Source organism: Physeter macrocephalus, chromosome 4 (assembly GCF_002837175.3).
Source record: "Physeter macrocephalus isolate SW-GA chromosome 4, ASM283717v5, whole genome shotgun sequence".
Taxonomy (NCBI): domain Eukaryota; kingdom Metazoa; phylum Chordata; class Mammalia; order Artiodactyla; family Physeteridae; genus Physeter; species Physeter macrocephalus.
The window spans coordinates 131,848,371-131,870,904 of record NC_041217.1 but is presented as its reverse complement, the minus strand read 5'-3'; the positions used below and the strand labels follow the sequence as shown (position 1 = coordinate 131,870,904).

Genomic DNA, 22,534 nt, shown 5'->3' with positions numbered 1-22,534 from the left:
CTTAATTTTCAGAAAATTAGCCCAAGGCCAGGAATCCCTCCTGCCCGTTTTAAGCCATTGAGGCCTTAGTCAGCTGGACGCCTTGACACTTCACATTTGTCTGTTTGTCTGTAGTGGGTTGGAAATGAGCCCCAGGTGGTGTCTGAAGCAAGGCTTGTGGAACTCTGAGGACTCAGAGCAGATGACTAAGGGGAGGTGACAAGCTCCAGGATAAGTGATCACAGAGGAAAGGAAATAGGGAAAGAGCCATGCTGTGGATGCATTGCCACCTTGTGTAGGGTTTTCTCCTTAGCAAATATACAGTTAGAGATGGGCCTGGTATTTTGGATAAACAGACTATTGTAGCACCATTTACCATGTTTGAGTTTATATATCCACAATGAGAAATCATTAGTTCCAATTTTGAAAGTCAGGGGAATGGAGTTTGGTGAATACCTTTGACCTTTAGAGCCAACAACACTAAGACACTCATCTTTTTACCTTGACATTGGCTGGAATTTCTTAATGCTTGGCTCATATCTGAACCCATATGAATCCTTCTAAGTCAACAGAACCAATCCTAGAGTGGAATAATGATTGCCTTCCTTATTTCACACCCATACCTCCCCCAAATCAGAAATTGTTCTCTCTTAAGCTGGTGAGATGGAAAAAGACATCTTGAAAGAGGTACCATCTTTCATGGATTAGTTCAGATAACATGTAATGAGCCCATGTTCAGATGCCTGGTACTATTCTAGGGCCTGAGGTTATAGAGAGAAAAGATACCCTCAAGCAGTGGGGGGGCAGTTAAGAAAATAGGAATTTTAAAAGCAGTATATTGTGAGCTGTGATGGAGATGTGTACAGCGTGATCTTGGACCCCAGATGGAAGCAGATTAGCTCAGATATCAGGAAGGGCTTTCTGGAAGTGATACTGCTTTAGTTTTGAAGTGTGAGTGGAACTAGGTAATATGAAGGAGCTAGATGTCCTGAGGGATGGGAAGCCCTGCAGAAAAGTGAAACACAGAATACATACAGGGAACTCTAGGAAGTTTGGAGCTTAGAACTGGAGACTTTGTACGTCTGTCTCTCCATTCCCAAGGAATCTGAGAGGACAAGTGTGAGAACAAGATGACAAATGACGTCATGTTTTACTTGAGGCTAGTTTTCCCCTTATTATCTCTTTTGGGATTTTGGTGATCTGATTCAGGGGATGGGGCTTCCGTGTCAAAAAAATACTTGATAGAGGATTAACAGCCAGATGTGTTCTTATCGTGTTTATATTACTTTTCTGTGTTTTGTTGCAGCTGCTGCCCATTCACACTCTGAGGCTTGGCATGGAAGTGGATTCCTTTGATGGGCACCATTATATCTCTTCGATTGCTCCAGGTGGTCCTCTTGATACACTGAACCTCCTACAGCCAGAAGATGAGCTTCTTGAGGTAAAATTTTTGAGGGGAAAAAGACACAGGGCAGGAATTTTTCAGTTGTAGGAGAATGTGTTCTTACCAGAAATCCACAGAGTTACATCATCAATACCAATGTAATGTGAGCTACTTAGATTGGAAAATAATTGGTGACTGTACCTAACAAAACTGTGTTGTGTACTTGAAAGTTGCTGAAAGAGTAGATCTTAAGTGTTCTTACCACACACATAAACAGACACACACACACAAAATATGGTAACTATGTGAGGTGATAGATGTGTTAACTAACCTCATTGTGGTAATGATTTCACAATATATATATATCAAATCATCACATTGTACACCTTAAACTTTTACATGTTATATGTCAATTATATTTCAATAAAGCTGGGAAAAATAAAGATGAATAAAAATACTAACAACTTATGTAATGATAAGTGAAGTAGATAACATACTTTCAGTTCATTTTCCCCATCTTTTGGGACTCCTGAGATGTCCTTTTGAGTGCTTATTTAACTAAGAAAGAAGCTAATGTCCTGTTTTAGTTTGATAGCATAATTAGTATTTTTTTTTTCTAAATTCTTTTTAAGAATCTAACCCCTGACCCTTGTTTGGAACATGTAGTCACATTTATTTTCAGGTTTTGTTGATTATTTCTAATAAGGATTAGAGCTGGATAACCTCAGGCTTATGTGTTACTGACTAGCTTTCAGATTGTCTCCTTGGGACTCCCTCCCCACCATGATGGCAGCCTCTATTGCGCTCACTTAGGCTTCTCAGCCTCTCTTCAGTCAGAGCAATTCTAGAGTACTTCTGCTGTGACATGACTGCCTTGAGAGCTTTTGTTAGATTGGAAAGTTCTATAGCCAACACAGCAGACAAACCAAGCAACAACCCTTAATTTTACAGATAAGAAAACAAGGCATTGCTTTCCCCTAACTTTATACACTGGTAGAGTGATGACTTTAGTTCATGTTTTCTAACTCCCATTTCACTGGTTTTTCAATACATCACACTACTTTCTAAGCTTCTAAAAAAAGATACGGGGAATGGTCAAACTTTGAGAAGGCTGTATAGAAGAGGGTTCTCCCAAGTGTTAGATCCACAGGAAGTCCTAGGTTGGGTTTAATAGAGTCAACCTAGTTGCTTTAGCCAAGATTAGAATCCCATGGGCCTTGAAGTAGAGATTTCTTTCTAAAATTTATATTTGCTTAAAGTGGGATGGCAAGAATAGCAAATAGGCTTCTTGTTGGGTTTTTTAAGTAGCGTGCAGTCACCTGGAGGAGTATGTTGAGAATTCCGAGTTGAGTTTTGAGGTCAGAGAGAAAAGTGCTGTGACTGTTGGCAGATTTTATCATAAGCATGGGAAGCCAGGTCCTGCTTTAAGATGTAGTAAATGGCTTATTTTTAGAGGTGTTCAAGTAATGATATTGGGATGCTTATTGTGGATTAATGCCCTAGAATTTACGCTGTCACTTACGGGTTTTTTGGCGCTGAATCATGTCTTTCTCTTCTGATTTGCAGATTATATGACATAACTTTGTGGTGTCACACATGATAATCTGCAGATTGGAGACCATTTGGAAAACATTGCCATAATATGTAGTAATTAGGTATTGAGAAATGAGATATATTTATTTGAGAGATATGGAAGTATGAGTAAAAACCAGTTTAGTTTACTTTTTTGTGGTAAATAAACATAACATAAACTGTATCATTTAAAGCATTTTTAGTCTACAGCTCAGTACCATTAAGTATAATTCACTACTAGTACCTGGTAGGTGATAAAGAAATGTTGGCTGGATCTGAGTAGAGCAAGTGTAGGTGATCTCAGCCATCAACTGAGTCCTTTGTGCTTTAGCCGAGATTGGAATTTCATGGGCCTTCTCCCTTGTAATAGAATGTGATGTAATGAGGTAGCATGAAGACTGGTTGAATTCACAAGTATAGATTTCTAGTGAAAGAACTTGGGATAGGAAAAGAAGCACAGGTTTGCAAGTCAGAGAGCTGCTTTTGGTTCTGAGTTTGCCACAGCTGAACCGTATGTCCTAGCATGTCACTTTTTTTGAGAATCATTTTCTTCATCAATAAATGCCTACTTCACTCTATGTTTGTGAGGATCTAATGGAATATTGTCCATGTAAAGATAATGCTTTATACATTATCTCACTGTGAGATACTGGCAACATGACCACCGTGAAAAGACATAAGCAACCTTTTTAGGATAGGATTGAATGGGGATTGAATGAAGTAGTGGGACAATACTTGTCCAGTATCATGTACTCTGCAGATGAATACATGTGTATGAGTTTTCTAGTCACAAAGTCTGAATAATTGAGACTTGACAGGACTTAAGAGGTTTGAAGAGTCTAGAAAAATATTGTGAACTCTAGAATAAAAATTGGCTTCTTCCAGCTGCATAGCACAGGGAGATCAGCATGGTGCTTTGTGACCACCTAGAGGGGTGGGATAGGGAGGGTGGCAGGGAGACGCAAGAGGGAGGGGATAAGGGGATATATGTATATGTATATGTATAGCTGATTCACTTTGTTATACAGCAGAAACTAACACAACAATGTAAAGCAATTATATTCCAATAAAGATGTTAAAAAAAAATTGGCTGCTTCTGAGCAACTGAATACAGAAATTAAAAAGTCTCTGTAAAGTTAGCCAAATAAACTCCTGAACTGTATATGTGTGTGTGTGTGTGTGTGTGTGTGTGTGTGTGTGTGTGTGTGTGTGTCTGTCTAATGTACTCCTTAGAGCTTAAAACTAGGAACACAAATATGCTTCAGGGTTAGAACATTGTGCCAAGTCTCAGCCCAGAGCAGCTATTTACAGCAGCAATAAATCCCTTTTGATAGGAGTTGCTAATGGGAAATGTGACCAATCCCTTTAGCCATATAGAGTGGTGTGGAGGACTACCAGGCATTGCTATAATAATTGGAGACAATTCAAATGAATAAATAATGAGCTAGATAAATATTTAAATGTACACCAAGATAAAAACCTGAAAAGTGATTTTCAAATTTGTTGAAGTAATGTGAAACACAAGCTAAAATACTTGTGCAAGAGTAGCATTCCTGCTTTGATTGTATCAATCCGCTTGTGTTATTTTCAGTGTGTTACTCCCCATTTGGTTGATTTTCGAACTTTCTGTGCTCGTGGCACTGGTTGGCACCATGGACATGGTGTGACCTGTGGCAAGTACCTCCCTCCCCATTTTTGTGTGAAGATTGACTTGCAGTTCTTCCAGGAAAAACCTTTCATGTGCTGCTGAGCTTGCTATCCTCTGGACCCCTTCCTCAGTCATAAAGTCCTGGGAGACAATGATTACTTTTTAGGACTAGCTCCCTGAAACACATGTGGGCCTCTTTACTATGTGGTGATTTCTTTGTAAATAATTGAAAGGCAGGGAGATTATGTCTGGTCTGATGGCTAAGTGCTGAGTATGTTACAGGTGAGAGTGGTTCCAAGGGATGAATGACTCTGGGCTCAGACCACTGTTGATGGGATGCTTCCAAAACCCCACTGTGCTCTTATTCTCTGAGCAATTTTGACAGATTTCGTGGAAACGTTCCTCCCAGGAAAGTCAACCCTGCCAGTTATCTGGACATTAGCACTGCACCTGTCAGAAATTAAGGCCAGACCAGAAATACTTTTAAAACTAATAATGCTGCTGAATCCTGCCAGGAAGGTAGGAGTCAGATGTGAAAAGATTATATGTTGCCTGGATTGTGTTTATGCCTCAGCTTTTTGGGAGTGGCAGACAGATGAGGGAGCTCCTTGAGCTAAAGTCATATATATAAAAAATTAGAATAGACATGTTTCTAAATCATCTTTGGTGCAAAGAATTGTTACTATGCACTATATATAATATGAAATTTAGATAATCTTTTGGTGATAAGCATTAATCATTAATAAGGAATAGTTGATTATCTTTTTGTTCTTCTAAACATGTGGGACCCTTGTATAAAACAATTTGAAAATCTGACACACTTCTTACACTTGATGGCTGTGTCAGCAGAGTACGTAAGAATGGATCTGAGGCAAAGTTATGTGTATTTCTTTTCTACAGAGGTGATTTTTCTAGGATGGTATTAAGAGTTTATGGGATGTGAAAGAAAATTGTGAACTGATGCTAAATTTTGATGGCCAAGTATCCTAGATTTTGTTACCTACACATTGTAAGTTGAGCAGTTTTTAACAGCCTTAAAAATAAGTGTTAATATCTCTCTTGATATGCTTACAAAATGAAAAGCAAAAGGAAGCGGTCTTAAGAAGGCTATCATTGATATTTAGTGTGTTTAAGGAGAGATGGGGAGTAGATGAGAGAATACAACATTGTAGTATAGAAAGGAGAAAGCCAGGGAGGTGTGAAAAATTAGGCAAATCACATACCCAGTAATAGTTGTACTCTGAGCACATTTTATACTTTATTCACCCAAGTTCAGCAAAACTTTAGCCTTAATTTTTATAAATTTTAGGGATTTCTGGGTTTTTTTTTGATTTCTGTTTTTTTGTACTACTAAAATGATTAAATTTAGGCCCTTTGTTTACAGGGAAAATAAAACGATTATCCTGTTTTCACTTTGATAGATTGACGTAAGCAAGAGATTTTTGGTTTTTTTCATTTGGGGCCTCCTCAATTCTGACTTATCCCTTATCTTTCTAGGTCAATGGAGTGCAGCTCTATGGGAAGTCTCGCCGAGAGGCAGTCTCCTTTCTTAAAGAAGTGCCGCCCCCCTTTACCTTGGTTTGCTGTCGACGGTTGTTTGATGATGAAGCCTCTGTAGATGAACCAAGGACCACTGACACCTCTTTTCCTGAAATGGAGGTACTAAATGAATACTCGCACTGTGGTTCCCATAGGCATGCCCCTTCATCAGGGATGTCCCGAGAGTGTATTGCAATATGAAGGGGGAGGGAAAAACCTTCCTCTTTTGTTTGACAACAGTAGCTCTCAAAGGCAACAATGCATAGCTTTTCAAATTGTTACTTTTCTTTAATGTCATGAAACTTTACTCTTTTTTTTTGGTAACTTGAAAGGTTGGTAACATTAATGTGCATGCACTTTGATTTTAGAAAACCTTTTTTTAGTAATTACCTGAGCTCGTTACTTTTGGCTCCCAGTTCAACTCAGTTCATCTTAACAAGTTTAAGATGTTGGTAAGTATTGAATATCTAATGGGCTTCCCTTTTTCAGAGCTTTAAAAACACGAAGATCTATGACCAGTTTTGAAATGAGTCTAAAAATTGCTGTAAAAGCCTTCAGAAGGTCAGAGAATAAAATAACACTTTTTTTTAAAAGAGCATTGTAATTATGAAAACAGTTTTAAGCACATGCTTTTCCAAATTATGTTTTTGTAACTTTTATGTCACTTTTCCCCTTTCCAGACTCTTTTAGATTATAATTCCATTAACACCAGTTTTGATACCCAGGGCCTTCCCTTTTGCCTACCTACAGTCTGATTTTCAAGATACATAGACCCTAATGTTGTCTCTACCACTTAATGATTTGAATGATTGAGCAAATAACTTGACTTTCTGTTGATCTTCTTCCTCTGAAAAACGAAGATACTCATTGTACTTACCTCATCTCTGGTGAGAGAAGGAAATGAAGTAATGCGTGCAAAGTTCTTAGCACAATGCCTTGCATAAGGACAGTGCTCAGTAAAAATTAGCTATGGCTGTTCTCAACTCCTCCTGTTCACCTGTCCCTTTTTGTGATTTCCTAATACAAGAGTGTAGCACTGTCCTGTAGTCACAGATACTTTAGTGTATATTAAGTTTGTTTTTTCAAGAAGACTATCAGCTCCTGTGGGCAGAGGCCAAATCTTAGAATTATTTTTTATCTCTTGGTGTTTTTATTCTTTACTGCACATATACAAAGTGCTTAGTAAATTATTGATTGTTGATTGATAATTTTTTTTAATGCTTATTTTTGGTAAACGTATTTCAAGGAAGGGACTCAAATGCACCACACTTTTATGATTCTTGCAACCTTTACTAAAATTAAATGTGGGTGTTAGCTTACCTCTATTGATAAGAATGCCGTTAATCTAATCTTACAGGGTGTGTAAATCACCAACTCCGCTTGCTGACTCTGTGCTCCCATCTGTCATACTTTACCACAATGGGTAAACAACAGCTTTGAATTATGCTCAGTGTCATCCTTGCTGCCCATTAGTTGATTGCTTTCTATTCTGTAAATACAGGCGTTATGCAGAATTGATTGTATCAAAGTGATATATTTCTGGTTGGAGTATAATATCTTATATATGTTGGATGCCTTGAAATTTCTATAAACTTGGGTTTTAAAATTATATGTAGTTTCTTAAAATCCTGGCTCTCTTTTCTCTCTTTTTCATTTATCCCAATACGATCTTAGGTTCTTCAACCCTATATTGTTAATCAGCTCAGACAAAATTCTAATGCTTATTAATCAGTAAAGGTATTAAATACCTCAGTAAAACATCAATCATATTGTATTACCATTGTAACTTTACTTTTTATTGGAAAGTATAAGTGTTTTCTTTTTAAATCTATCAGTTCCTCACATCAGACTGATATAAACAGATGTTTATTGATCCAGAACGTTCCCACTAATTTCAAGTTCTGTAATTCAAGAACCAAGAAATCGTTCCCATGTTTAGATTTAATCCACCATGTCCTGCAGGGACAGTTTGAGATCTGGTCCAGCCCTAATTTTAAGATGTTTTTGTATTAGCTACGGTGCCTTACTCCTCCATAATAGAGGGGTCCCTTTGCCTGCCACATCTGCCAGCTTTTATTCCGTTAAAGGGATTGTCTTATACAGGTCACTCAAAATTATATTCATAGGAAGTACAACATTTTATTTTATTCCATTTTATTTACTAAGATCATTCCAAGTTTTTAGAAGTAGACTTCTTGAAGCCTATTATTTAGTCTATAGCTTTATTTAAAAAGAGTTTCAAGGGAAGGCCACTCAAAGATGGGTGATTGATTCATTATGTATTGAACAAACATGTATGGAGTGCCTACTATAAGCCACGCACTGTTGCAGGTTGAGGGGATAACCATGGTAAACTCTATGACAGCCCGCACCATTCTAGCCTAGAAGCCAGGCATTTTGTTAATTGCTAGGGCCACAAAGAAAAAGAAGATAATTCTTGAGCCTCAGATAGAATTTCAGAGTATTTGGGGAAGATAAATCACATGAACATAATCCAGTACTATAAATAGTATAAAAGCAGAAGGTTGGAGCAGCTATTCTTCTGCGTAGTCGACTCATTGACCGTCTGTCATTTAGCTTTCTAGAATTCCATGTGGCAGTGACTCTTTTCCCTGAAAGGAGGGAGCTTGGAATAGGGGATGTGTGGGTGTGGAGTCAGGGAAAGCAGCTGAGCATCTGTGTACTGAGTAGTTTTGTTGACCTCCTTCCTCCAAGATCAGGTTTTCATTATTTCAACTCTGATTTTTACCTGTTTTTAGACTTACATGATTCCCAAAGACTTGGATTTTTTTTCACCTTATTTTTCTAGTAAAGTTTTTCTTGAAAACTAGGAGCCAGCAGAAGTGGTATCTCTGTGTCCTGTCCTGGCCTCTGTGTCGGTGTCTTTCTCTCTGTCTCTGACTGTAATTATGAATTCAGGTATTGCTACTTAAATATCTTAAAAGCTTTGATTTTGTGTGATGTTTTCATATCTTCTTAAATTGCATATTTTTCCTTTTATGCTTCTACTGGGATGACAGAACTCATTTTAGTATAAGAGGTCAGTGTTAATACTTTGAATGAAACAGACACTTTAACGTAAAAAAAAGAACAAAACTATATGAACAACCTGTTTTTTTAAGTGCTTGAATTTTCATGAAGGTTTTATACTAAAGTATACGTGCCCCAGTGCATGCCCCTTTTAAAAAAATTAAAAAGAAAAACTATGCATGCCAAAGAGTATCCTCATTTTGAGAAGAAGCTATGAGATTCCTGATACGTTAATTCTTTTCAAACTTGAAAGGACAGTGTATTGAAGCATTTATGTTCTTTGGTATTTCAGGCTGACCACAATATAGATGTCAATACTGAAGAAGATGACGATGGGGAATTAGCCCTGTGGTCTCCTGAAGTCAAGATTGTTGAACTAGTAAAAGATCAGAAAGGCTTGGGATTCAGCATTTTGGATTACCAGGTATAAGAACCTATACAGAGCTTTTTGGAGCAATTAGTTTGTATTAAAGTTATATGAAGTAGTAATTGTTTAAGGCATCCACTGACTTAGGCAAAACTGAATTATTTGATGTATAATGCTACTGTCCAAAGGTGGGGTGTTATAATTTCCATTGTTACCATTACAATTGATAGCTCCCTTAGTGAATAAAATGATAGATGATGTAATAAGTGGACATAAGGGAAGGAATAGTTTTATATCCATGGATGCTTTTAGAGACTGGAACTTGATGAATTTTTTTATATGGAGGATTTTTTCCTCCAGCTTTATTGAGATATATTTCACACACCATAAAGTTCACCCATTTAAAGCATACAGTTCAGTTGTTTTTAGTATATTTGGAGTTGTGCAACCATCACCACAGTCTAATTTAAGAACATTTTCATCACCCCAAAAAGAAACCCCATACATATTAGCAGTCATTCCCAATTCTCACTCTCTTCTCCCTTCCCTTCACATGAAGGTTTTTATAGTTTTGCTTACCTATTAATCTCAATGAGCATAACTGAGTAGAAATGTTCTCGGTGAAGCTTATATTTATATTTAATATAGAACATATATATAGAACATATATTTAATATAGAACATATATGTACCCCAATTATAACTACAGTAAAGTTACTGATGCATTTGGTTTGGGGGTGGCAAAGTGAAAGGTCACAGTAAGACATCTGTATGTTATACCAGTTTACCAGTTAAAGTATTTTTAGACCATCTGACTATCATGGGGAATTAAAATTGTTGGCAAGAAATCTCTTCAGTTTTAAGATGCATATTTTAATACATTAGTGCTGCCTAAAGACATTGTGGTTTAATAAAGCAAAATGTACTCTATCAAAGCACATAAAATGCCAAGTGATATAAAAATCAATTTTTTTTTAATAAGGCAATCAGGAATAGATTGAAAGAAAAATACTTTGAGCATTATGTAAGAACATTAAATTCCGTATTTTGGCAGTGTGCTTTAAGATTACTGAAATAGATTATATCTATTTTATTTTTGCTGGCATATTTCTGTGCCAGATAACCCTCTTCGTTATTGGAAGTTCTCTTTGGAATATTATTGAATTATGAGTTGTTGATTCCAAAAAATGCATATTTTGGGAAATATCTTTTTCAAGAAATATTAATACTGTAAGATTCTGGAAGTTTATATATTGATTAATTATTAGGGCATATAAATATAAAGCAAATGGCACATACTGATACTTTTTTTTTCCTCTCCAGTGTTGCTCTGTTACCTAGCACATGGTAGGTGATTGATAAATATTTGCAGAATGATTGAATAAAGTTTAGGTTAGCCAAAATTAATTGGGACTAAATGAACATATTCAGTGGGTTTTTTTGTTAACATGTTGATAATTGGGATTTAGTTTAGAAAACACTTTTCAGATGTGGTTTTAGATATTCAGCTACATTTTCATTATCATTGGAATCTATATTTTGCATTCTTATAAATATATCATAATGATTGCTCTTACCCTCTTAAAAAAATCTGCAAGTTTTATATTTTGAATATTGCACGTGTTAGAGAGGTGCTTCAGAAATTAAAAAGAAAAACAAAAAGTTCAGTAAAAGATGGAAAGAAAAACTTGATAGTCTTTAACAGTGTAATCCCTGCTTAAGAGAAAAATTCCTTTATCAGTTCTGAGTTTTACACTTAAAAAAATATATATATATGCATTGTAACATACCTTTGGTTTTTTTTGGATCTTTTTATTTGTAAAATTCTAGATGTCCCCCTATCCCATCTTCCTCACAATCACCATTACACATACTGATGTTTATTTCTGCACAAATTATATGAAGTAATTTTGCTGCAAAAGAAGTGTTAGATATTCTTCTTGCTTTTGTGTTTATTGGAGAACTGATAGAAAAAAACTTCATTTTCTAAATGCTACTTTGATTCACATTAAAGGGCTCAGCTTATTTATTTCTGCAACTAAACCTTGGAAGAAAAAACATTCAGTCTTAAACTGAATGTTTTTCTTAAGTCAATCTTAAATACACTTATAGTTGTACACAGCACGTTTTCATTGTTTGTCAGTGGTATGTAGAACTGTTATCCCCGTGACATTTAGATGGCACGTAAACACAATTTAAAATTTGGTTTTGGGCAAGTTAATTAATTGGTGATACCATCTCTTGTTGTAATTAGGTGATAAATTCTAAAGTTCAGAAATATTTTTTGCAAGGCCAGGTGAAGTTTTAGCAGAAGCCATGAAAGGCCACGTTCCTGGTTATTATTGAATTTGATGCTTCTTTTTTTTTTTTTTTTTTGCGGTATGCGGGCCTCTCACTGCTGTGGCCTCTCCCGTTGCGGAGCACAGGCTCCGGACACGCAGGCTCAGCGGCCATGGCTCACGGGCCCAGCCGCTCCGCGGCATGTGGATCTTCATGGACCAGGGCACGAACCCGTGTCCCCTGCATCGGCAGGCGGACTCTCAACCACTGCACCACCAGGGAAGCCCGAATTTGATGCTTCTTGTATGAATTTATTAGTCAGCTGAACAGGGCTGATGCAGAGTTTCATGCTCACCCCCAAGCTTAGAATAGTTTGTATAAGAAGTGCTGTAGAAACATCTTAGCCACAGCGAAAAGATTTTAGTATAGTGGGAGAGTTTCCAGGTTATGAAAGACCTGTATTAGCAGTATTGAAGAGATTGAAAATTTACTTTGGTGTTTTAATTTCAGTTAACCACTTTTCTCACTACTGAGTTTTTCTCTAGAAAAATAAGAACTCTGTCAAGAGCCTGGCAAAATTATATACAATATATATTTTGTAGGTGCTTTTACAATTTCTTCATCTATAAAATGGGGATAATAATGTTTAGCTCAAAGGATTATTATGGTTTAAGTAAATTAACATGTAAATAAGTGGGAAATGTTAGATTATTATGGAAATGTATTATTAGTAATCTAATTTAGAAAATAAACACAAAAAGTCTTGATATTGTCCTCAGAGATGGAGCCATACTACAATATGTTTGTGTTCTATAATTTTTAACTAGTTAGATTAGGAAAATTAATAAGTAGATGCTTTTGTTTAGTGAAGTCTAAATTTAATTGTAAAATTACGTTCTAAAATGCAGCCAACTCTTGATGAGCCATATGTGAATTACCCATTTGTGGATTATTGGCCAGAAATTTGCTTTTTACGTAAATTGAGCCAAGCTTTAGGAAGAGATGAGTGAGAACATAAAGGATCTTGAATTGGCCACGGAACGATGGGATGGCCGTCTGGATAGGGGATTCAGTGATTCACCAGTGATGGAAATTGTGTAGTTGAGCAGAGAAAATAAGCAGGTCTTTGTACCTGCAATGAAAGAGCTGAATCTGATATGCAGTTCTACAGCTCAGTCATATGGCCAAAGAGGAATGTGTGGCATTTCATTTTCATGAAAGGCATTTTAAATAAATTGGGGCAAAGGAAGGGGAGAAAGCAACAGGGAAGACTTAGTAAATATGATTCAGGTTGTTAGTCTCCTCATTAAATTTTAAGGTGAAGTGATTGTAGCTTTTTTGGCTGTGATTTGAAAGGAGGTAAGATATTTGTTAGTCTCAACTGTGCCTAGGCATTGCTTCATGTCATGGCTCGTTAAAATCTGGCCCTGTAAGTATACCATATTAGAAGAGTCCTTGGTCACTGTAACGTCTTGCCTTATAAGATCATGTCATAGAAAACAGCGATGTGCATAGTTTGTCAAAAGCATGAATATTATGGCTTAATTGTGTACTCTGTTTCTAAGCAATATAGAACTCTTCAGAAATTTGGTTATAAGTTTTTATAGTATAGTTTTTTGCCAGTTTCTAGGTATGATTACATACTGTTCCCTAGTTATCTTTGTCTTGATTCCCCATTATTTATGTGTAATGTCTTTTATTCCTTGGAATATCACTAATGCTCATATTGATACTAATTCTAATATTAATCCAAATAATTAATACAAATCCACTAATAATAGCTAACATATAGTGAGTGTCTGCTGTTTGCTAGGCACTGTTCTAATTACTTAATGCTTTCCTCACAAGAACCGTATGAAATATGTACTATCATTATCCTCATTTTAGAAGTGAGGAACCTGAGGCATGGAGAGGTTAAGTAACTCGTCCAAATTCACACAGCTAGTATATGGCAGAAATAGAGTTTGAACTCAAGCAGTCAGCTGCCAGAATCTAGGCTTTTAACCACCACACATACTGCTTCTTTACTTATGAGTGATATTTCCGTGGGTATTTTATTACAGGGAGTCCCTGTAATAAATTTATTGCAGCAGATCTTCCTGTTTTTTCAGCTTGCAGAATAATTTCATATCTTAAAGACAAGCTGCTAGATACTATCTCATTTTCAATGCTTATATGAAAGTTTAGTAAGTATTAAAAATTAATATAGTTTGCTTATATGCACTGTGTAAGAGCTAGTGTTTATTGCTTCAAACGAAAATAATTACAAATTTGAGTCCTAAATTAGTGCAGGTAATTTGTTGTGGGATAGTGTTCAGTAATGAAGCAATTATTAGGTAGTCTGACAGTCTGTATTTTTAATTTCTACCAAAAAGCTTCAAATAAATTTGTAACTGTGGATTTTACCTTCATTTGACCTTATAAGTTAAACATCGCGAGTGGATATTTTCTGGTGTTTTGATTTATGTTGAACTTTGAATAACCCCTCATGATTATAATTCACTGGAAATGTTTGACGTTAGCCAATTTTTGAACATTAGCCATGATATTGCCATTCTTGATACTTTTGAATTTCAGTGATTTAGCAGGTAAAATTTATTAACCAGTAATTCTCCTCCCTCCTACATCCCATTCCTCAGTTCTCTCCCTTCCCGATATGGGGACTGAACTCAATTTTTGCCGAAGCAGATATTTTTGAAAGGCTTTGGGTTTATCTCAGACACTGAGAGAGATAAAAATAGAAAGCATGATAGCACAGCCATTGAGAGGTGATTCATATATAAATACTGTTAGTAACACTTTAAAAAGCTGTTTGAAAGACCAAAGGCAAAAGATGGCTGATTAAAAATAATAGTGAAAATATTCCTCCCTATAAAAATTAACAGTGATTAATTTTTCTTAGAAGAAATGGGTTATAAAACTTAAATAGTATGAATATAAAAAGTTGCAGTATTGCTGAGTCTTGGATATGTTATGCCTTAGTATTTGTGAGAAGAACCTAGTGTGCAGTTTCTGCCTGACTGCTCTGTTAAATGGAATTCTCCTTAAAAGATTTTTAAAAATTATATGAAGGGAGTGTATACATTTCATGCACATGTGGTTTAAGTTGGCTTTTTTCTTATCATATGTGCAACAGAATGACTTTCTGTGCACATTAGAAATGTTTTAAAAATAAGTAATATATACATAGGGCATAAAAATTCAAAGGTACATAGTGGTATCCTGTGATGAGTATATCTACCTCTGACCATAATCCCTCATTTTTTATCTCCCAGATTAAAACTCCTATTTTTCTTGTCTGTCCTCCCAGAGATGTTTTATACAGACACGATTATATAAGTGGTAGTTTGCTGGTTGTTTATTTTTTAACACATAAATGGAATATGTCATACATGCTTTCAGCATATTGCTTTTTTCCCCTCAATTATATGTTCTTTCATTTTGGTATTTATAGAGCTATCTAATTCTTTTTAATGACTGCATAGTATATTATTGTTGTTGAACAATAATTTATTTAACCAAGCTCCTGTACCCAGTTGGTGGGTATTTCAAATGAGGCTGTATTGCATATCCTTGTCATACTCTTTTATAAAAAGGTGCGAATAAATCTTGTGATAGTTCCTAGAAGAGGAATTGCTCATCAAAAGAGCATTTATCTTTTAAATTTTGGTACATTTTTACCAAACTGCTTGCACGTAAATGTTTGTGAGACTCATGTATTTAGACTACTTAAAATTGATGCCTTCTTATGTAATTTCCTTGTTTAGATAATTCTCCTGAAAAATAAAGTGTAAGTAAGTGCATAATTCATGGATTTGCTAATGGTTTTCCATGATATAGACAGATTAAGTGATAGCAATATACAACTATCAACTTTGTTTCAACTTTATATTGTCAGTAATTAATTTATTGACCTTTACAGTTAAGAGAGGGCATAAACTATATTCAGACTATGATATTAGTGCCCCAAAATCTATTCCTATTTTTTCCACCAGTTTTAATCTTCTTTATCAGAAGATTAAGTTTAAAAATGGAAGAAATTAAGGACTCTAATTTTGCCACAAGATTTGAGATTTTGGGTGAATGCTACTATCAGTATCTAGTCTTTAGTAACTTGTGGAAGCCCAGTATCTTTATGTTCATGCCAACTGATTAGTTTATAGAATCTGGGATATAGAATTTGATAGGTATTGATATAATTTTAACATGTAGTAGTACCTATATTATTAACGTTATTAAGTTGGGTTCAGAATCTGAGATCTACAGGACAGTAATATATTGTAAGTTATTATATAGTTCCACTTTAATGCTCATGGGATTGCATAACATGGCCACCAGTATCTGTTCTTTGGGTTTTTTTCTTTTGTTGCTGTTTTTATCTTCTTTTTCTTCTTCTTTTTTGTTTTAAAGGAGCTCTGGTTCCAGTTCATCCGTGTATGATTAAGATATTGGTACTGAGCAAAATGCAGTGAGTCTGCTACTAATGGCAGTATCCGTGTTCTTGGAAATATATTCTGTACAAACCACACAGCTGCATTTAAAGGTCACTTTTGCTTAATGGAACTTGGGACTGATAAAGTCCCAATCTTTGCCTATCCCTGAATCCTATCCACATTTATTTTTATTAACATCAAAGTACTGTAAGCTCCAGTGCCAACTGGGCTGAAGATTTCTTTTCACAAAGGATTTGCTTCCTTTCCCTCTATGGGAAAGTTCTGTATCCTTTAAATCATTTTAAGCTGCTTCATTTGAAAAATAATTCTTAGTAGTGTGTTCATGGAGTGGATTGATTGTGGCTGCTGGGGAAATTCTCTCATGGCTTAAAGATTGCTTTTCAAGCCTGCAAAGTGGGTGAATGAAGGGGACCCACTCCTGGTGTGTGGAGTTTGTAGTGTGCTCAGGATGATGACTGACTTCCAAACACCACAGTGCAGCAAGACTAAAGGCATCAGGAGACCAGAAGCCACTTAATAAGAGATCAAAGAGGCTGTGTGTATATCAGCTTGAAATCCAGATAGTACAGATCAAAAGCTCGCCTTAGCGAGGCAGCTGCAGGGGTATGAAATTAGCAGGAGGCCTCAAAGATCTTAAGTCAGGCCTGATGTTGAACTTTGAGGGAATTTCATGGCTCCTCTGGAATACGAATTTGGCAAAAAATCCCATTGTGTCTAATGGGGGAGAGAGAGAATAGAGAGCAAGCAGCAAATGCTTGTCGTGGTGCTTTCTCCTAGGGTAGCTCTCCTTTTCACAAATGTTTCATAAGGACTGTTTCTGCGTCACACTAGAAGGCATTGCTGAGGAGGAGGAGATTCTGAAAGTGATATATTTGTTATATTACCTTTAGTGAGTATTCCAGAGATGGCCAAAGTATATATTAGTGTTTATGAAGCGACCATTGAGAGCTAAAATATAGGCATAAAGGTGGTCAGGTTTACTGCAATACCGGTACTTCTGTCTCTCCTATGAAATGCTCAAGATATTCCAGGAAGTTAGTGAATGTCAGTCGGGCTATGCATCTGTCGCCCATGTAATTAAAAACAGAACAATAACTATTTTTTTTTTAAAGTAGTTGGTCTAAAGAGGAAATAGCCTCCAGAGGTGTTTCATCACCAGTGTTCCTCTATCTCTAGGTGTGGGTGTGTTTTGAAAGTTCCCACTGGATTCTGGTGTCAGCGTTGAGAACCATGCTAGTAAATGAAAGTCATAGCCCTTCCTAGAGTATGGCAGAAAGATGGAATCAGATCCACCAACAGGTATTGAGAAACTGTTTTCCTAAGGCCTGGTTTTTTGTACTGCTCTGACCTGTTTGTGGGTGTCATTTGGAGCCGGGCAGTGATCCAGAGGAGCCTTGCTTTCCCCAGTGAGGGCCAGGAAGTGGTGTTGCCTCCTTCTGGTACCAAAGGCCTAATTTGTTAATGATGCATGAAAGGAGATTGGCTGCCTGATCTGGACACACCACTTCCTAGGGCTCAGGTTCCCCTTTCAGCTCTTCCCTCTGTGTTTTATTTTAATCAGATATTTTGTTCACCAGTATGGCACTTTGAACATAGAGTCAGAAAGGACCAGGATTTGCCTTCTGGCTATGACACCCTACTAGGACTTTGGACAAGCCTGTTAGTCTTTCTTATATAATAATCTTTAAAATAGAAATAATATTTTCCTTATAAAGTTATAAAGACTAAATAAAAGATGTATATAAATGCCCACACTTTTCTGGGCATAAAATAATGTGTTACTAGTTACTGAAAAATGTTGATGGTGATGATGATGATGATTTTTAAAAATAGAATCTGAGCACAGACTTGCTATACCTGTTATTCATTATCTCCTTCCAAAAAATTGTTCACTTATGAGCTAGTATGCGGGATTAAAGATGAAAAGATATACTTCCTTTCAAGTGTATATTTAACAAATGTATATTGGGCATCTTATGTGTCAGGCACTGTTCCAGACACTGGGAATATAGCAGTAAACAAAATAGACAATAGACCCTGTGTCCTCATGGAATTTAAATTCAATTGGGAGTAGAGAGACAGTGGATAAATAAGCATATGTTAAAATATAATAGATGAGACAGACTTGGGAACAACTCTCTATAATACATTATGATTTTAGCAGTGGTAGAAGTAAGACTAAGAGATTTCGTGATGATTGTTTCTTAAGACCCAGGGAGGCCTGATGGGGGAACTGAGGCATGACTTGCAAACAAACAGGTAGTGGACATTCCAGGAACAGAGGTGTCCTGGAATTGATAACTTGGCCCTGATTTTATGTCTTGATTTTCTTTAGTAACTGTGAACTGTTTAATATCTATCTAAGCTTTCGTGTTTTATTCCTTTTAATGAAAAATCCTTTGAGAAATTTTCTGTTCTAACATTTAGAAAATAAGACCACCATTTCCCATGATAATAATAGCTAGTCATTATGTACTGCTCACACACACTGGTTTAATTATCTCTACAACCTCATGAGGTAGGTCCTATAATCATCTTCATTTTATAGATGAGGAACCTGATGATAAGAGGTTAAGGAATTTGCTCAGGATTATCCAGTTGTTAAGTAGTGGAGCTGGGCTCCTAAGTCTGTGGTCAAGTAGAGTGAAAGTACGGTCTTTAGACCAGAAACAACACTGATTCTTCATAATTGTGGCTCTAGTGAAAGAGGATAAAAATTTCTGATTATCTTTCCAGAGAGAAACACTTACTACAGTTCTAAAAAATTTACTTCATATTTTCCTGAATCCTTATGGTCCCTTGCCTTAACCCCTCCCACCTAGTCAAAGCTTGTTAGAGACCTGATGACCTTTTCACTGCCAGAGAGTAGAAACTATGTATGTTTTACCTTGTATTTCCCAGCAGGACTCCCTAGCCTTTTTCCTGTGCAGTTTCAAAGTTGGAAAAGTTTTGTTCTGCATTTTGTGTGCTACGTATCACAGAGTAGTGCTTGCCCTTTCAAGGACTGAAAAAAAAAAGAGTCACAGAATCTTTTCAGAAGAATGAAGCGCGTCCTATGTCCTTGCTGCGGCAATGGTTGTCAGAGGAGTTTCTGGTGTGGGGATGGCTCCTGTCCCTTAGTGTTGGCTTTAAGGGGGAGTGAGAACTGAGGACACCATGCTTCTTTGAGCCTCTCTTCAGGTGCAGAGGCACGTACCTGGAGAGTAGAAGGTCCGCACTTCATTGTCATGTGTTAACACGTAAGTGTAATATCAGGGATGGTTTAGCAATTGATAGCACTGTTGGTCTAAATTACACATGCTCAGTTGAATTAACTCCTCAAGCACATATGACCTATCAAATTCTTTTCCATTATCTTCATAGTAACAGAAACAGAAGGAGTAATAGCAAGAATAAGAGTAAAAGCACTTATGGAGTGATTACTATGGGCTTTCCAAGCACTTATCGTGCCTTATCTCATTTAATGCTTTTAACAACTCTACAAAATCTGTATTATTGTTATTTCCACTTACAATGAGAAACTCGAGTCTCAGAGATTAAACAACTTGAACAGTACCACTCAGATGGTATTTTTTTTTTTAATTCATTTTTGGCTGCATTGGGTCTTGGTTGATGCACATGGGCTTTCTCTAGTTGCGGCAAGCAGGGGCTACTCTTCATTACGGTGCGTGTGCTTCTTATTGCGGTGGCTTCTCTTGTGGAGCATGGGTTCTAGGCACGCAGGCTTCAGTAGTTGTGGCACGAGGGCTCAGTAGTTGTGGCTCGCGGGCTCTAGAGCACAGGCTCAGTAGTTGTGGCACACCAGCTTAGTTGCTCCGTAGCATGTGGGATCTTCCTGGACCAGGGCTTGAACCCGTGTCCCCTGCATTGGCAGGCGGATTCTTAACCACTGCTCCACCAGGGAAGTCGCTCAGCTGGTATTTGTAACTGTTTAGCTTAAGTTGAGAGTGATTTCTTTGGAAAATTAAAATAAATTCCAAAACTAATACTTAAAAAGCTTTTAAAAGTTTTGTGTGTCTGTACTTTCCTTGCATCATCATAATAACTTTCAACTAATATAGTTTTTTTCTGGAAGATAATGGGATATTTCTTATTTATAAATTCATTTTCTTCTTAAAATTTTTTTGGGTAAAATACACATAACACAAAATTTACCATCTTAATTTTTAAGTGTATAATTTGGTTGTGTTAGGTATATTCACATTTCAACTAATGTAATTTTAATAGAGGGTGTGACTTTGTCCTTGAATACTACCATCAGCCTGGTGGAACCCCAGCCATTTCAGCCAGGTGATGGGACTTTGAGATAAAGGACAGTTGTGTGGTTTGGTTTGTTTTGTTTTCCTCACAACTAGCAAAAGTCCTGGGCCAGGAGTGAACAGTAAGTACGTAAACATTTACAGTATGACATAAAATTTTCAAGAGATGAAACATCCAAAGAAAATGTTCAGTATCCAAGGAGAATGTCAACTAGGAGACTAGAAGGGGATGAGAGAAAGTCGTGGGCCTCTGCTTGAACCAATTAAATTATTATGATGTTTAAAATAGATTTTTAAAATATGAAATTATACAGAATAAAATTATGTGCAAGCTTATGTATTTTTTCCTCCATTTTAGACTATATTTTGATCTTTTAGCAAGTTTCTCTGTGCACCTCTTTTCCATTGTACTTTTAAAAATTTATTTATTTAAATTTATTTATTTTTGCGCATGGGCTTTTCTAGTTGGGGCGAGCGGAGGCTACTCTGTTGTGGTGCGCAGGCTTCTCATTGCAGTGGCTTCTCTTGTTGTGGAGCACGGGCTCTAGGCGTGCAGGCTTCAGTAGTTGTGGCATGTGGGCTCAGTAGTTGTGGCTCGTGGGCTCTAAAGCACAGGCTCAGTAGTTGTGGCGTGGGCTTAGTTGCTCCACGGCATGTGGGATCTTCCCGGACCAGGGCTCGAACCCGTGTCCCCTGCATTGGCAGGCGGATTCTTAACGACTGTGCCACCAGGGAAGCCCTCCATTGCACCTTTAATTGCCTTGTGTGCTGTACTTACTGTGCTACTCAGAATCTGTTTCGTTCTATGTATGATGCGTGGAAAAATCTATTCTTAATGTCTAATAGTATTAAGGAAGTAATAAGGCACAAGGAGCCAGGAACCATATCAGTTTAATTTATCTTGAGTGCACTGAAAGTATTTTGTGGGCACTTACTTTGAACATGATGGTGTTGTGGTAATTGGTATGATTCGTGTAAAACTTGGCTATATTATAAAATAGTAAAAAATGGGGTTAGATTCTGATAAGATAGCTTAGTCATTATTCATTAGAATCATTTACTTATTGCCTTGCATTCACTATAAATACATTTATTGCTCTTTCCTAAAAGTAAATGCTTAGCTTGTTGGTCAAATCAGAGGATGCTCTTTTAGCATAAATAATTACATCCTGCATTCTTAAGCCAGAGCTAGTCTAGTGATTTTAATTCAAGTAATAGTCTCTGACATGTCTTTGTTGCTATCTAAATATGGCAAAAAAAAGTTTTAATATTCCTTTTATAAAAAAGAGTACATGTATATATTTTGTTATATCTTTTGTTTTGATGGTAGAATACTCAGAAGTTAGATATTGCGTAGTTAGTGGCATTTTTATGAGTTCTTAAAAGACATCACTAACTACAGTTATACCATGTTTGTGACCAAAGTGTAGTCTTTTTCATTGCTGATGCTGTGTTTTGAATTAACTTCTGTCATTCCCTACTTTTTATAGTGGTTTTGTGAGTGTTTTGGTAGAAATTAATGACAAATTTGACTCAAGATATTCTGTCAAATTTAGTTATAGAATTTTGGAGTTAGGGGAACAGATCACAACTGTCATGTATCCAACTTTCTCATTTTACAATTGAAGAAACTGACTCAGAAAAATGAAGAACTTGTGAAACTGTACACAGTCGGGCTGGGGGCTCAAAACTTGTTCCTTGACTTCTAATCGACACCCATCCTACCACTAGTAGATTGAATGGCTGTCTTCCTTGTCTCTCTCTCTCCTATGTATATTTTCTTCTTTTTAGAAAAATCTTTGGATTCCTGTTTTCTGACTGACATCGTTCACAGTGGACATTTTTTTTTTTTTTTTTTGTGGTATGCGGGCCTCCCTCTGTTGTGGCCTCTCCCGTTGCGGGGCACAGGCTCCGGACGCGCAGGCCCAGCGGCCATGGCTCCCGGGCCCAGCCGCTCCGCGGCATGTGGGATCCTCCCAGACCGGGGCGCGAACCCGGTTCCCCTGCATCGGCAGGCGGACG

General features: G+C 36.8%; 1 protein-coding gene across 14 annotated transcripts in view; it reads left to right on the top strand.

Moving 5' to 3' along the window:
• PATJ (PATJ crumbs cell polarity complex component) overlaps positions 1-22,534 on the top strand; it is a 363,430-nt gene that overhangs the window by 70,153 nt on the left and 270,743 nt on the right. For all 14 annotated transcript variants that reach the window (XR_008617259.1, XR_008617260.1, XM_028489331.1 and 11 more), the window contains exons 15-17: positions 1,286-1,420; positions 6,081-6,242; positions 9,445-9,576. Coding sequence is in view for 12 of the 14 variants with exons in the window: in XM_028489331.1 (XP_028345132.1) it covers positions 1,286-1,420; positions 6,081-6,242; positions 9,445-9,576 (429 nt within the window). In the remaining 2 variants the exon portion in view is untranslated. The remainder of the gene's footprint in view (positions 1-1,285; positions 1,421-6,080; positions 6,243-9,444; positions 9,577-22,534) is intronic.